The following is a 15,255-nucleotide window of genomic DNA, read 5'->3' as shown; positions in this document are numbered from 1 at the left end:
TTTGCTCTTATGACAGGCATTAATTTGATTGTACTTTTCTGATCTCTGTTCATGATTGGCGTAGCGGGCCCCTCCCAAGTCGCAGGGGTGCTATGTGCAATGCTTGCTTAGCTCAGGCGTGTCCTTAAAAGAGGTAATCAAGCTAAACCACTGATCCTAAGCTCGGTGAGCTGTTTGACAAACACACACCATGTTCACGATCTGCAACACCCAGCTAGAAAGGGAAACGGCGCTTGACACAATCTGATCAAAGTTCTCAGAATTGAGCGCTTGCTTCAGAGTCACATATCTCAAAGATATGAATGAAATGGCCCCCTTTTTTTAATCAAAATGGTCTACGTGACTAAGTACAGTCATGGAGAGGAGAGTCATGTGGGATCCTGGCCAAGATAACACCAAGGATTTGGGGGCGGGCCAGAAACATATCAAATCTGGGCTACTTCAAACTAAATTTGCGGGTTTGGAAGGAACCGCTTTCAGAGTTCAACTTGCATTGTTGATCCAATGACTATAAATTATTGACACTACTGAACTGGCATTAAGCAAAATGCCAACATGTTTTTTCTGATTTGTAGATAAAGGTTAGAAAAAGAATTCTAATATTAAAATGTGTTAGACATTCCCTTGTATTAGGTAGCATATTGATTATGTCTGTTTTTTTATTTTCTATATCAATATTTCTTCTGTTCTTCAATCCGACCCAAAAATATATTTCTGTCCTGCTGCTTTCTTTGTATAAACGACACAATGGGAGCATATGATTAATAATGAATAAAGACTGTTAATATCAACTCATTGGCTGCCATTAACATCCATTTGAAATGGGAGGGTTGGCGGCGGATGACTAAACGTGACGGATGGGACGTCTACTAGTGATGAAATTAATTTTTAATTAATGAAACTACTCATTTCAATTGACAGCAGATAGAACCCTGTTTCTAATGCTGGTATGACCCAAAAACTTATGACCACGTCTATCCTATTTGACAAAGTGAGACAATTTTGAAGAGCTGTAGTGAGACTTAAGCTGCTCTGAAGAGAGCCGTTCTCTATCTCATTAGGGAGAATCAGGCCATCTGGGGCAAGAATCATGGACGCACAACTTGCAGTTTTGTCCTCCTCGATGATTCATAATCGACTAAACGTCTCTCTAGTCCAACATTCACATCGCCACAAACGTCAACATTTTGACCGTGCGCAAGAACCTTACGATTTTAAGGGGGGAAAGTAAAATTCTGCGCGCTTTATTATTATTATTATTTTTTTTTCTTTAAAAGAGAAGAGGAGGGGCTGTAACCAGCATCCCACTTTTTGTCAGCTAGCATAATCAATGTGACTATTTTGAGATTGTCACTTCCTCCTGTCATGACAAGCCACTTTAAGTTAAGCTGGTTCTCAGCTTAGTGGGCTTCCACTCCTCCATCACCGCCGACACTCCTCCCTCGCCACGCGTGCTGCTAATCCGGCTATCGGCACGCGGGGGGAAAGCGCCGCCTTTTATCAGATGTAAGTACAGGTGTGTCGGCAACACTTCAACATCCCGCCGTGTTGACTTTGTATGGAAACGAGTGGAGAAGAAGCAGAGAAGCTAAAAGCATCTCCTACCTTTGAGGGGCTTGCTTTGTAAACCCACTGATTTCGAGGAGACGTCCGAGTCTGGAGCCCAGGATGGACCTGCCCCGGAGCCTGGTAGAGGACTTGATTCCTGCATTTAAAACAGAAATAAGTGATAAGTAAAACACAATGAATCGATCATTAACAGGGAGAACACAAGGGGAAGAATTCACAGGGGGAAAAAAATGAAAAAGGTCAGGGATCTGAAAGCTCGCCGATGGGAAACATTAACGCTAGACAGCAAAAGGATGACTGGACATCCCCAGTTTCACTGATTTTAGCGGACAGAGGGCACTGCTGACCGACAGAGGTTTCATACAGTTAAGGGAAAACAACTAAAAAGGATTCCAGACTTGGGAAAGAAGGTTTCTCGGGCAATTGTGCACCAATGATTACCAAGGAGTCGGTCTTTGCGGCTTGGCGGTAAGTGGCCCCTCTGTGCTTCATCTCCGGCCCCTCGATCCACCACTCGGATCTCATCTGTTCCAGCACCACCTCCCCGGAAGCGCACGCATTGGTCATTTCGTCATTGTCGTCCGTGCCGTACTCCACATCGATCTCCATCCCACGACGAAAGGGTGACCTTACGGTGTGTACGGTTTTACTGACCGGGTAGGGTCCCGGTGGAGTAGCGCCACGGCCCGGGTTAGCGGCCTTCTGACTCCGGAGCATGGCCTCCCTCCTAAGGCGGTCCCCTAACCCTCGAAGTAACGCTCGGTCTTTGTTGGGCGCGCATCGGACCGATACTCTGGAGGGACCTTGGCATTGACCGGGATGACCGCCGGTGTCCGTTGCGTCTAAATGGTGGACTCGGTGCTGCGTCTTGGGTTTGACTGGGAAGGGTCCTTGCCTGGTGAGGGTTCTGGGATCCCTGTTGAAGTGGTGGTGCTGAAGGGCGGCGTGCGAATGGCTATGACACTGCGGGGCACGGGGGAGATGGTCTGCGTCCCTGGCGAGAAGGTGGCCGGGTCTCGTTTGAAACTGTATCCGGTGAGGTTCTTTTCTACTGCCGTCCTCTTCTTCCATCGACTCGGGAATACTGAAGAGCTGCTTGCAGCGAAATGCCTGAGGGGGTAACTTAAGGATCCTCTCCAGGACATCTTCTTCACTGTCTGACGGCTCGGATTTGCTTAACTGGGACGGACAATAAAGGGCCGGCGAGCGAAAACGAAAGATGGTCGAGGCATGCAAAAGGAAGAATGAAAGAAGAATCAAGAGTGTTGAAAAATAAGCTGTTTGGAATACGCAGCGACAGATAGAAAGAAAGAGTTGGACCAAATCCATACATACATACCCTGTTGGCTGTAACTGTGTAACCCCTGGGGGGCGCATCCACAAGATGGTCAGAGTAAAGTTCCTCTTCTTCCTCTTCTAGGATGTCAGACAGGTCGGATCGGCTGTTGTCAGCGAGGTACTCGCTGGGAGGCTCAACCAATCCTCTTTCATAGTTCTGAAATGAGAGAAACGTTATGCTAAAAGTCGTTTTCTTACACGGTCTTTTCTAGCATCACATTGACATTCCCTTGAGTAATTAAAATGACTTCAACTGTTGGTGGGGCTGTAAAATTCTCCTTCTTTTTTTTGTTAAAGTGGTGGTTCCCCAATCTTGGCCATTGAAAGAGTTGATAATCACAATATAGTACAAAGAGGATATCATCACTAAAGAACTGACTTGTTGCGTCTTTGCGTACGCCGGATTCTGGTCTTGTCTCAAGAACTCCTCGATGGAGACCAAGCGCTTGTTTTCTTGTTCCTCCTCGGCCTCAGAGTCCAGTGGTGACGTGCTGGGGGGTCGGTGGATTAAGGTGTCCGAGGGGTTTAGGAGGTCATTGATTGGAGCCTTGGGAGGCGTGGGGATTCGCTCCGGCGTTGCGAGTTTGGCACAGGGATCCTCGATGAACTCGGTGAGGGACGGAAAGGGACGTATAGTTCCGGGGCTGTCCGAATCTCTGCGGGGGTCCGACGTGACCGCCGGGACCACCTCTGGTGCTTGCGTGGACGCTAAAACGGGAGGCGCTTGAGGAGCCGATGAAGTCGGGGACGTCACGTTAATCTGAAGAAAGAAAGGAAATAACCGTCAACCGGAGGACAAGTTTTGAATCTCGTAGAATTGCGAGGATTACCACGGGGGTGCTGGTTTTTGTCACCGGTACTGAAGACTCGCAGGCTTGCGTTGGGTCGGACCAGGCTTGTACAAATGAGGCGGATGACACGTCTGAGCGGGGGACAATATTAGGACAGATGTCGGCAGAAATGCGTCTTTCTCGAGGTGACGGGCGGGGCATTGCGGAGACTTTGGCAGCAGAGTTTCCCAAAGAAAGCAACGAGGACAGGTCGCCGCAACCTACGGGCTCGCACGTGAGGGACGGCACTACCGGGACGGTCGCGACCGGGCCGGCCATGATAGCAGCTAGCTTGGAGGGCACGTTGACTGGGAAAGAGTCGCAAGACTCCCCATGTAGAGACATGGTGCGAACGGTGAGTTGCTCAGCTGCCTGAAGGGACTGAATCTGGGAGGGGCCTAGCAGGGCGCTGCCGGCTGTTGGCGAAGACACCTCCAGCACCTTAGATGAGAGAAGAAGCCCCATGAGTGAGCCAAAACATGCTTATTGAGAGAAATCTCACTTTCTGGTCGTACCTTTTTCTTATCTGCATAGATAGTGTATCCAGTAACACGTACGCCATTGGAGGTTCCGGTGGAATCGATAGTGACGGGCAGCCAGCTGATGAGAGCAATACCCGGCGAAGGACCGCTATCCAACTGTACGTCAAGTGGAGCATCGGGAGGGCCTACATAATGGTAGGCGGTCGTGAGCATAAAGTAGAGAACCAGAAACTTTTGTATGAGCATCCAGGCAGATTATGGAGAGGCAACTACAACCACGGCTCTAAAAAAGGGACATTCAGATACTGACAGATCAGTATGTACCTGTGTTTCCAGACTGCGGGCATGAAACTTAAGCAAATTTGAGGTATTGTGAGAATAGACTGTTTATAAATTCTAAAACAAGTGTCATCGCTATATCACTACTACTACTACTACTGCACTACTCTGCTCAACATCTAGGAATACCATCGTGAAAGCAACGTTTTACATGTAATCCATTCAGTCTCTGCAGCGCTTATTCTCACTATTTGAAGGACGGCAAAACAATTCAGGTCCAATTCATTTTTCTGAAATCGATTGCAATTTTCTGATGTTTATTTCGCTAATTTCTGTATTCATTTTGTTTCCGACCAAAAACACAACTCAGAATACCTAATATGGTAGTTTCGGACTGTAAGCATTTTTTTTTAACTTTTATATTGAACTCATTGCATGCGATTGACAACAATAGCCATCCAATTCATTTAAACTGGGATGATTCCCTAATTATGAATCCTCATTTATGATGTTGATCAATCCATTTGGATTGGCAGGGAGCGATTTCAATGGATGTGCAGTGTTCTGTGTTGAGAAAACTTCTAAAATTGTTCATTATTTAATCATTCGGCAGCATAATCCTTAAGGAACTGAAATGGTGTGAACATTTCCGAGAGTGTAACATCTGCGATGCGAGAAATGAAAAAAATTCTGACCTGCCGTGAGCGTACTGAAGTTGACGCTGGCACTTCTGCGTTCTCGTCGCTCGGCGGGCAACTCCCAAGGCGTGCGGTGTGGCCGCGCCTCCACTTTGACCGTGTACTGCAGGCTGGGGAAGAGGTTATTGAGGCACAGCGTATAGCAGCCAGCCTTGACCAGCTCACATTCCTTCTCGTTCAAGGACACAATGTGCACGTAATTGCTGTTGCTGGGCAACCAGGAAAGCTTGGCCGAGGTGGCGGTGACCCCGTCCACGCGCAGCTGCGTGGGGGCCACGCAGACGTCCCGGCCGATGAGCACGCTGCATCGCAGCCGCTCCGAGACGCCCTTCTCCGTCAGGCTCTGCACGGACACCCGGTAGGCCTTGAGGTTGACGTCCAGCCGCTCCAGGACCGCCTTGGTTTGGGCGCCGAAGGGCACGTTGAGCCGCAGCTCCTGGTCCACGTACACGTTGTAACTCCACACATTGCCCCACCCGGCCGGGACCAACGGCGGGTCCCAGCTGATGATGATGCTCTTGGCCAGCTGCTTGATGAGGGTCAGCCTACGCGGGTAAGGCACGGTGTCCACTCCCACCTCCTCCAAATCCGAGTCCAGGCCATTGGTGAGGGGGGCTGGGACAGCCAAGGCCGAATTGGAAGAGGCTGAGGCAGGGCCGGAGATAGGAGAGGCCTCCATCCTATCTGAGGCGTGGACACTTGTGTGGAGGTGATGCTGGTGGCTGGCACTGCGCAAACTACTGTCTAGCAAGGAGTTGTGGCTCACGTCGCCACTTTCCGCCGGATGAGGACCCATCACGTCGTCGTCCGATACGCGTTCCACAAAATTAGAGGGGACCAGCCCTCTCCTTCCATCTACCAGCTCGCCTGGTTGGGGGCGGGGAGGGAGAAGATCTCAATGAAAACCACAAAAATGTCAAATTGTACGCAAAAATTAATACTCGGGTTGACAGCTGATATGTTGGCTAACCCAAATGCTATAGTAGACGCTTATTTCATTTATAACATCCAATTCAATTGGTTAGGAAGGGGTCAATGATCATTCCAAGTCAAAATGAATTGGACATCTAGTGCTGTCAATGACAGTTGGACTATATTTTTATAATCAATTACCAAATTAATTGTCATGAATGACAACCAATGCGTCCAAATCATCTCTTTACAAAAAGAGTCTATTTTTCTTTTTCTTTTGTGAGGAATTGTGGGAAAACTGAATAAATAAATATTGTCTTTTTCAAATGTATTTTTAGAAGCATTTTTCCCCCCAAGAAGGACAAATTTAAATATTCGATGTATTATTCACATCACTCATCTACCTATTTACCATTGTTGATAAAACAAAAAGGGAAGACAAATTTTAAACGGTTTGTTTTCCATGTTCAGATTGACAACTGACGACCCAGTGCAGCGTGACCATAGAAAATAAATAATAGAATATACCTTCATAGAAGCCATCATCATCCATGCCTCCATAAACATAGATATATTCTCCAGCGGTGAGCGGGAGCTCCATTTCAGGGTTATCATTGGGGCCGTCGTAAGGATTATAGCTGTGTAACATTTATATATATACACAGCAGCACATTAGACAACTCTTTAGTGTGGATTCTGTTTGGACAAATGTACAAACCTGTATCGTGCAATAAAAACTTGGAGCTTGGACGCTCCTCTGCTGTCGGCGTACGGTGTCGGGGCCATGTCAACATCCAACTCCTCCACCTCACTGGCCGTGTCCACCTGAGAACATGACGAACGTTCACGACAAAATGCGGCGTTGGATCGTTTTGGGAAGTAAATTCCGATAAGTCAGTCAAAAACTCAATGGCTGCCAATGACAGGACAAAACAGCAACAAAGTCAGCATAAAAAATTACAGTTTCTTTTCCTTTTTTTCCCCAATGACAGTCATTTTCAGGTTAAAAAAAAGCGCTACTTTTTCCTACCATCTTTGAACAATCCAGTTCATAATCCAATGGAGCTTTTCGATTAAAAAATAGTTTTCTTTTCAAATTTGGTAGCTGGGCTTTCTGTAAATCCCTCCCCGAAAAGGTTTACTGATTTTTCCCACTTTTTATTCCAAATTGTAATTAAATAAGTGATCGACAATTATACGAAAATAGATTATGTAATGTTTATCCTTTAAAAAGGTACTTATAGAATATATTTAGTGGAAAGAAAATGGATTTAAATAATTTTCAGGTCTGTATAAAATGACATCATCTTATACCTCATGCGTTGGGCTCGATTTGTGCGGACTAAGGTGGGTGTCTGTCTTGGATGTGACGTTGGGGGTCTCAGACTTGCTGGAGGACGACGCCGACTTGCCGACGGTGATTGTGGGAAGCTCTCGATGCTTGGTCCCCGGCGAGCGCTCCCCCCTGGAGAGCCCCGCGGCGTGGGGAGTGGTCCCCAAACGTAACGCGGCCGCCACATCTGACAGAAAAGGGGACGAGAAAGAGAGCGTTCAATTCCAAAATCCACTTTACATGATCTCTCCTCGCAAGTAGCCCCGTTGGAGCCACGGGTGACTGAGTGGGTGAGGTCAGTGGTTAACATGCAGAAAAAGCTCAAGGTTGAACCTTGCTGATTAAAACGGTGGAGAGAAATCCTGCCTCCATCTGTCTGTAGTCAGAGGTCACACTACCTTGTGGTAGCATGTGTCACACCAGCATCGCTAAGGGGATTAGTCGATCCCACAGACAGTTTTCACCTCAACTCCTCAGCGGCGCTTCATGCAAATGGTTTAACCGTATCGGCGAGCTCGTGTGAGATGACGGGTTATTGTGCGGGACATGCCATGCTGGCGTGAAAACGCCCAATGCATAGTGGATGAGTCACGGGGACCAAAAAATAGCATTACCCTCGCCGCATGAGAGAGTGTCACCTCCCTCCAGACTCCAGAAGGCTATTTCGCTCAGGGACTCCATATCCCATGAGCCATCTGTGAAGTCTAAAAGATACGAGCGAGATGCGTCAAGTTGTTAGATTTTTTTTCCCAGAATTGAAGCCTCAGTTAGGAGACAAGCGGACTTCAATGAGCATAGCTAGTTTGTGACTGAGAGAAAGGGACTAACCTAGGACTGTTTTTAGAATGAATACAAACAGTTGTGAATTTAATTAATATTACATTTGTCTGAAATGCCTTTCCTATATCTGCATTCTCACCCTCTTGCTACTGTGACAACGAAATTTCCCGAATATGGGATGAATAAAGTTATCCAATCCAATAAAGTTATCCAATTTGGATTTTAGGCCTACTGTGGGATAATTTGACATTTTCCGGGTTTATTTATAAAACCTGCCCTAAAATTCAGGGGTCTGCAGAGTAGACCACAAGTCAAGAAATGAAACATTTCATCCAATGTCATGAAACAAGAATGTAAAAATCTATACATTTATGTCATTAAGGTTTATGCAGAGTATATTAATCCCCTCTCACTTATAAAAATAAAAAAACATTTTAGATGAGTTTCAGTTCCATCTTTTTCACTTCATATTTTTACCAAATAAACTAGGTTTTCAGTTTTTTTAAAAATAAAGGAATGTATATTAAAAAAGAACATTTTCTTTTAAATAAATTAATAGCAAGGCTGCCATTGACAATGATTTTGACTGAGATAGGCATAGAGCTCTGACAATGGCATCCAATAAGTTCAGGTATAGTAACCTAAAGAGTTATTGGTCCACCAAAGTCTTCAACAAAAAATCTTTTAGAACAAAAATGTATTGATAGTTCTGCATAAGCGGGATCAATAATATGACATGCATTGAAATCTTCCTACAGACTCATGTTAGGCGCTTGGATCCTTGATTTGTGTGATTTACCTCGGTCTGTAGACAGGCCCACCCCATTTGTCAAAACAGAGAGGCCAGGGTGGTTAAGAAAGCCGGCGCCAGCGAGGTCCGTCTTGGAGGCCTGCAGTCGGAACTTCTCCAACTCTCGGGACAACGAGCCAAACTGTTCACTCTGGCTGCGACACTTCTCCTCCAGATCTCGCACCTTCGACTGGACAAAAAAGCGTTGATGCTATTATTGCACTGCTTTAAGAGGACGATTCCATGTCAACAGACGGCATTGCCAATAACTAAACTAAAAACAACCAGTCAGTCAGTTAGTCACTTCTAAGGAGCAGTGAGTGAGTGCATTCCTGATTTTTACCAGAACTGTCTTTATAAGGGTAAAAGTATGTTTACAGTTCAATTTAATGTAATCTAATTACTGTGCAATTCACAATGAACACTACGAATAACCAGGGAACGATCCAAATGTGTACATTGTGCAATAACAAAAGGTCAACATTTCACATCTTTAATCCTTTACACGACACTCATTCAACTCACTGACAGCCATTGACGGGGCCAAAAGTCCAATTCATTTGGAGCCGTCAACGGCACCGAAATATAAGCCAGTCGAGCCAGTTTAAAAGAATTGGACGTCTATTGTCGACGGCAAGCAATGAGTTAAAATACCATGATTTCATCTTTTTTATTTTAGAGTTACCGTGGGTCATAACCAGCCTGTATTATTCTTTTTATCCATTTAAAATTGTATTCATTACGTTTTTTACATAAGATTGTATTTATTTATTTATAAATATATAAATAAATATATATATATATATATATATATATATATATATATATATATATATATATATATATATATATATATATATATATATATACATATATATATATATATATTTTTTTTTAAATCATAATGAAAACATATTATGCACATTAGGGGTTATATTATATGAGACCCCAGATGTGATGTCCATGTATGTGGATGCCAAGTTGAAGTTAAGTTTTGAATTATAAAAAATAAATCAAAGTTATTTACCCTATTAAGAGATACACAGAAGCAAAAAGGGAAAGGTAAAGCTTCCAAATCCAAATTATAACCGACTTAATCAAGCTAAAAGACAATTGATCTGTCTACCAACAGAGATTGAGGAGGATTGTGAAGGGATATCAAAAGGGATGGAGGTCCACGGTTACAAAAAGTCAACAATACCTGCATGCAGTCCAACGTACTCTGGTTAGCACAGATATAAGAAAAGGAGTGAGAAAGACATTGAAATGCATGCTTCTGAAAGCACAAGGCCAAATTGAACATTCCGAGCCAACGGTCGGCAAGAAATTCATGTCATCACAATGACTATTGATTGCCTGCCGTTATTTTTAGAACGTGTCAAACAATGGGCGAAGCACGCGTACGGATTTGGCGACGTGCTTTGGGATGGGCAAAGACTTTCAAGGTAAATGCTTTTCAGTCAGAAGGGACAGAATGTTCAAGGAAGAAGCAAAGCAACAGGAAGTAATATCATAACCAGACGGGCGGGCCAGCTATACTCTACCAGCTCCCTCCGTAACACGAGCTGAGTCAACTCCTGAAGTAAAATACATCATATTGGATGAGTTTATATCGCCCTGGTAATCTTTACGTCAATGATACACGCTAAAAAACACTTTTCTAGCAGTGACCTAGTTTTTTTTAGATGACATTTTGAAAAAGTCCATTGAACTTGAGAGGAAGTCTTAAACCACATGTGTCAAAGTGGCGGCCCGGGGCCAAATCTGGCCCGCAGCAACAATTTGTGTGGCGCGGGAAAGTCAATCATGTGTGCCGACTTTCTGTTTTAGGATCAAATTAAAATGAAGAGTATAGATGTGTATTAAATTTCCTGATTTTCCCCCGTTTAAATCAATAATTGTCATTTTTTAATCCATTTTTTCTGTGTTTTTAGTTCAAAAATCATTTTGTAAAATCTAAAAATATATTTTAAAAAGCTCAAATAAACATTGTTTTAGATCTATGAAAAACGGAATATTCAGGGCTTTTAATCCAGTTCTTTTAATCCATTTATTAAAAAAAATCTAAATATTATATCTAAAATAGTCCGGCCCACATGAAATCGAGTTGATGTTAACGCGGCCCGCGAACCAACACGAGTCTGACACCCTTGTCTTAAACAGTAATTAGGTAAAAGGTGAAATTGTATGGGAAGTTAATATACATTCCAAAGATGTCACACCCGCTAGAGCAGGGGCGTCAAAAGCTGCGGCCCGTGGGCCGGAAGTGACCCACTGGGGTGGGGGGGGCGATTTGGCCCGACGGGCACTTTGCAGCTCATTTATACTGTACGTGCACAATTAAATGTGTTCGTTTATAGCTGCAAAACCAGATGTTTGTGAGTTGTGTGATCAAGCAGGTGCACATTGCTCCATTTCCTATCTGCAGTCACATTCGTTCATTCGCCCCAAAACGGCAGCCGATGAGTTCTTAAGGAACCTTGAAATGCCAGACAAACCAACAGGGAGTGACCTTGAAAGGCCCCAAAATCAGCAGTTTCCGACAAACGAACAAGAAGAAGCCGGAAAATCCCTCAAAATCAATAGAAAAAAAAAATCTACCGGAAGCACCCTAAAATGGAAGCAAAAAAAAAATTGACCCAAAATAAACTTAGTGCCCGCCATTGACAGAATAGATGTCAAATTCACTTAAACTGACTGTGGATGATCATCTTTCAGTAGCATTGATGGCAATAGACGTCCAATCCATTTTGACTCATTTGCTTCTCCCAGTCAAAATGGAGTGGATGTTTAGTTCACTTTCTGATCCAAAAATAAGATGAGATCTAGCTGGCATCAACATGGCCCGTGAACCAAACTGAGTTTGACACCCGTGCGCTAGAGTACATTTTACGGCAGTGGAAATGAATCTCACCTCCAACATCTGGACCACGCCTTCATGCTCCCTCTTGGCAAACAACTGAGCCTAGGAAAAAGATGAAAACAAAATGATAATGGATGACAGAACCGGCTTTGTTTGCTACAAAATACTGCTAAAACTATTGCGAAAACAAGAGCAAAGGTCGCCTCCTGCTGGTGTAAAATCCAGAGCAAGTGGCGTGTTGTCCTCACCCGCTGCAACCGTTTAATTTCATCTTGCTTGAATTTAAGGATAGCCAGAGCCTGCTCATGTTCCAGTTCCAACTGCTGCCTTCGCTCAGCGACCTCTCGCATATGCTGCCCAGAAAGACAAAGCGCCGGTGAGAAGTGGGATGGGGATACACCTCCATTTCCGACCCACCTTTAGGACCTGCTCTAAGTTCTCCAGTTTGGCACAGAGTCTTTGGTTCTCCTCGAGAACTGAATTGTGTTGAGCGGTCACTTTAGAGAGTTCTTCCCTCAACTCCTCATTCTCAACTCGTGTCTGGAAAAACACGTTACGCGGTGAGATACGGGATTTTCAAAATGGTGGCCTCATCCATACTGATATTAAGCAACTTTTAAGTACGTATTTGGGCTAACCTGGTCGAGCAGCTGTGCCTTCCTCCTGAGGAGATCTGCCTCCTCCTTTAATGTCTCATTTTTGCTCTTCTCATCCTCAAGCTGGCGTTCCTGTCGTGGAGGGAGTTGTCCAATCAGGGTTGCCGTAGAGTTGGTAGCGAAAACTGGAAGAGGATCGCTTACCAAATCAAGGCATTTTTTCTGCCGCTTCTTTGCTTCATGCTCACAATGTTCACATTCTTTTCTCTTCTTTGTCAGCTCGCTCTCCTAAAATAGAATACAGGCAATCAAACTTAGCCATTTCAGGGACAGTGGCATTAGAATGAGCCATCTTGGGTGACAGAGGATGTGCTATGGTAGTTAGCAAATTAGGGGAGTTAATATATATGGGTATTTTTGTCAGAACTGAATTTAACATGAGTGTTGTTAGTTATTGGTGTTTACAAATAGACTTTTCCCCCCATGCAGGTGAGACAAAAAAGAATTTCAAAAGCAAATAAATGGCTATTTGATCTCTAATTTGAACCATAAAGCCGTTACGGACCAGATACTGAAGATGCTTCTCTGAATCTTGGTCCTGATGGGAGGGGGTCAGGCTGAGGCCCACGTGGGGCTTCACTGGCAGCCCCGACTCCTCCTCCTCCTCTCCAGGAGTCTTCTCAAACGTCGATAGAAAGTCATCTAATGGCGCACACGGGGTCTCTCCAACAACCTGACACGAGAGGCAGAAAAATGGGTCATTCAGATTATTTTCATCTACACATTTTGGGGGTGCAATTCAGCCCACCCGTTGGATGATGAGTGCCTCATAGAGAGGACAACTATTATTAAGAAAATGCCAATGATTGACACAAATTGCAGGATGCCTCCAAATGTCTACTACCCAACTGGCCAGTCAGGCCGTTAAGAATTGGGAATCAAAATCTAATTTTAGTCCAAACCCAAACCTACTTATGGTCAACAGCTGAAGAGGTGACTGTGTTAGTGACGCCAAGGGAAGGCCATGACCTAATAAAAAGGCTCAACGGCACTCAGCCATTTGCAAAACTATTCTCTTTTATGCATCTATTAAATGATGATATTTTATAACAGATTGTTTTTTTTTGACTCAGCAAGAAATGGATACAGGTTTGGGCTGTCTTTGTACATAATGGTAAATGGTGGCGGTGTTTCAGTTTGCCATTGCTCTCCTAAAGTGTGTGGGTGTGTAGCACATAGGGAATCCCCAGTCAATGGCTGGCAAATCAGGTTGTTCCATGATGTCAAATCAAAATGGCACAGTCAGTTTCGACTTCAAGATGCCTACGGCCTATTTTGGGGTGCTGCCAAATATATCTTTCTCTAATTGGTCTTTTTGGTCTACTGCCAAAAATACAAGCCTCTGAGTGGTCCATTTTCACGCGCCAGAGAATTTTTGTGAATTTTGGCAAACAGATAATTGGACGGATTCTCTGAAGTTAAAATAAATTGAATCAATTATTAAATTTTAATGCCATTTGGGGAAAAAAACTATATATATATATATATATATATATATATATATATATATATATATATATATATATATATATATATATATATATATATATATATATATATATATATATATATATATATATATATATATATATATATATATATATATATATATATATAATGGATATAATGGATGTAGAGGCAGCGAACGGATTCCAAAATGATTTTTGATTGTAACAAATCCTCAGTTTTGAAAATGGATCATTAACTTATTTTGCTGAGCCGTTGATCACGTGATGGCAAACATGAAATGTTGCGTGAACGCACGCTAAAAAAAACACGTGGCAGCTAGATTGCAGCAATTCAAATTGAGTAGAAAAAATGTTTTTTTACATCTGTTTATATATTACATAATCATACTGAAAACATCTTTTTGTGTGTGCCTACCGTTAGTTTTATGCAATCTTGACAGATGAGTGATATAATTAACATTTTGGCATTTACAAAACATGGATTTTTTAGTAACCCTGAATGACCAAGAGCAGGAAAATCTTATTCTGATATGTGGGGGGAAATAATTACTGTACATCCCACTGCTACATGTTGTCCATGATAATTATTATTAGGAATCCTATTGAATCCATGTTTGTTTGTATGTGTCTTTTAACCTGAAAATTAGGAAATGGGTTTTTCTGCTGGGGTTTAGATCAACATTGGTTAACCTCACTAGCTAGCTTTCTGAAGGATAGTTAGAGGTAGACAGTCAAGGCTAATGAGTCCATCTCTGCATGGACAACAGTGTGTTGTCACCACATCGGGGTGGTCCATGAAATTTAAAAATATGAAGAACAAGCTGGGTCTTGGAGCACTAAAGCAGAGAGATACCCCCCATTCAGCAGTCCCCGAGTGCCATAAGCACATTGGTGTAATCCCTGCAGACTACTGAAACAGGTAACTGGATCACTTCTTTTAAAAGCACCTTAATGGATTGGCCTGGCCGTTGATTTTCTTTTTTAATACAGAGCATATCGATGACAAAAAAGCAGCATGTCGTTGTCACGGAGTACTTCTTTAACATCTGGAAATCATTTTAAAATATGCTTTTTTCCTCCTTCCTTCGTGCATTTTAAGTATCAAGTGGCAAATATACAATGGGAAATTTCTGCACGAGCTTTAGACGCCGAAGGCCTGCCTGACGGGGTTCTCGCGGACAGGAAAATATACTAAAGCGACATGTAATGCCTTGAGCGAACTCTGTCCCCGTGGCGGATTGACACCGGTTAAAGTG

At 43.5% G+C, this 15,255-nt stretch overlaps 1 protein-coding gene across 10 annotated transcripts in view; it reads right to left on the bottom strand.

Moving 5' to 3' along the window:
* Window positions 1-15,255, bottom strand: part of tspoap1 (TSPO associated protein 1) — a 28,412-nt gene that overhangs the window by 5,842 nt on the left and 7,315 nt on the right. For 6 of the 10 annotated variants that reach the window (XM_077593131.1, XM_077593130.1, XM_077593133.1 and 3 more), the window contains 20 exons: window positions 13,036-13,203; window positions 12,675-12,758; window positions 12,513-12,602; window positions 12,292-12,414; window positions 12,123-12,227; window positions 11,926-11,976; window positions 10,213-10,233; window positions 9,021-9,201; window positions 8,056-8,145; window positions 7,423-7,628; window positions 6,827-6,933; window positions 6,637-6,746; window positions 5,194-6,063; window positions 4,544-4,570; window positions 4,253-4,404; window positions 3,738-4,178; window positions 3,287-3,667; window positions 2,909-3,064; window positions 2,011-2,748; window positions 1,606-1,705 (listed from right to left, as the gene is read on the bottom strand). In XM_077593131.1, coding sequence (XP_077449257.1) covers window positions 1,606-1,705; window positions 2,011-2,748; window positions 2,909-3,064; window positions 3,287-3,667; window positions 3,738-4,178; window positions 4,253-4,404; window positions 4,544-4,570; window positions 5,194-6,063; window positions 6,637-6,746; window positions 6,827-6,933; window positions 7,423-7,628; window positions 8,056-8,145; window positions 9,021-9,201; window positions 10,213-10,233; window positions 11,926-11,976; window positions 12,123-12,227; window positions 12,292-12,414; window positions 12,513-12,602; window positions 12,675-12,758; window positions 13,036-13,203 — 4,201 coding nt within the window. The remainder of the gene's footprint in view (window positions 1-1,605; window positions 1,706-2,010; window positions 2,749-2,908; window positions 3,065-3,286; window positions 3,668-3,737; window positions 4,179-4,252; window positions 4,405-4,543; window positions 4,571-5,193; window positions 6,064-6,636; window positions 6,747-6,826; window positions 6,934-7,422; window positions 7,629-8,055; window positions 8,146-9,020; window positions 9,202-10,212; window positions 10,234-11,925; window positions 11,977-12,122; window positions 12,228-12,291; window positions 12,415-12,512; window positions 12,603-12,674; window positions 12,759-13,035; window positions 13,204-15,255) is intronic. The other 4 variants (XM_077593132.1, XM_077593139.1, XM_077593137.1 and 1 more) reach the window with 3 other exon arrangements.

Source organism: Stigmatopora argus, chromosome 22, assembly GCF_051989625.1.
Source record: "Stigmatopora argus isolate UIUO_Sarg chromosome 22, RoL_Sarg_1.0, whole genome shotgun sequence".
NCBI lineage: Eukaryota > Metazoa > Chordata > Actinopteri > Syngnathiformes > Syngnathidae > Stigmatopora > Stigmatopora argus.
The sequence above is the reverse complement of the archived record's forward strand: the minus strand, read 5'-3'. Positions and strand labels throughout refer to the sequence as shown.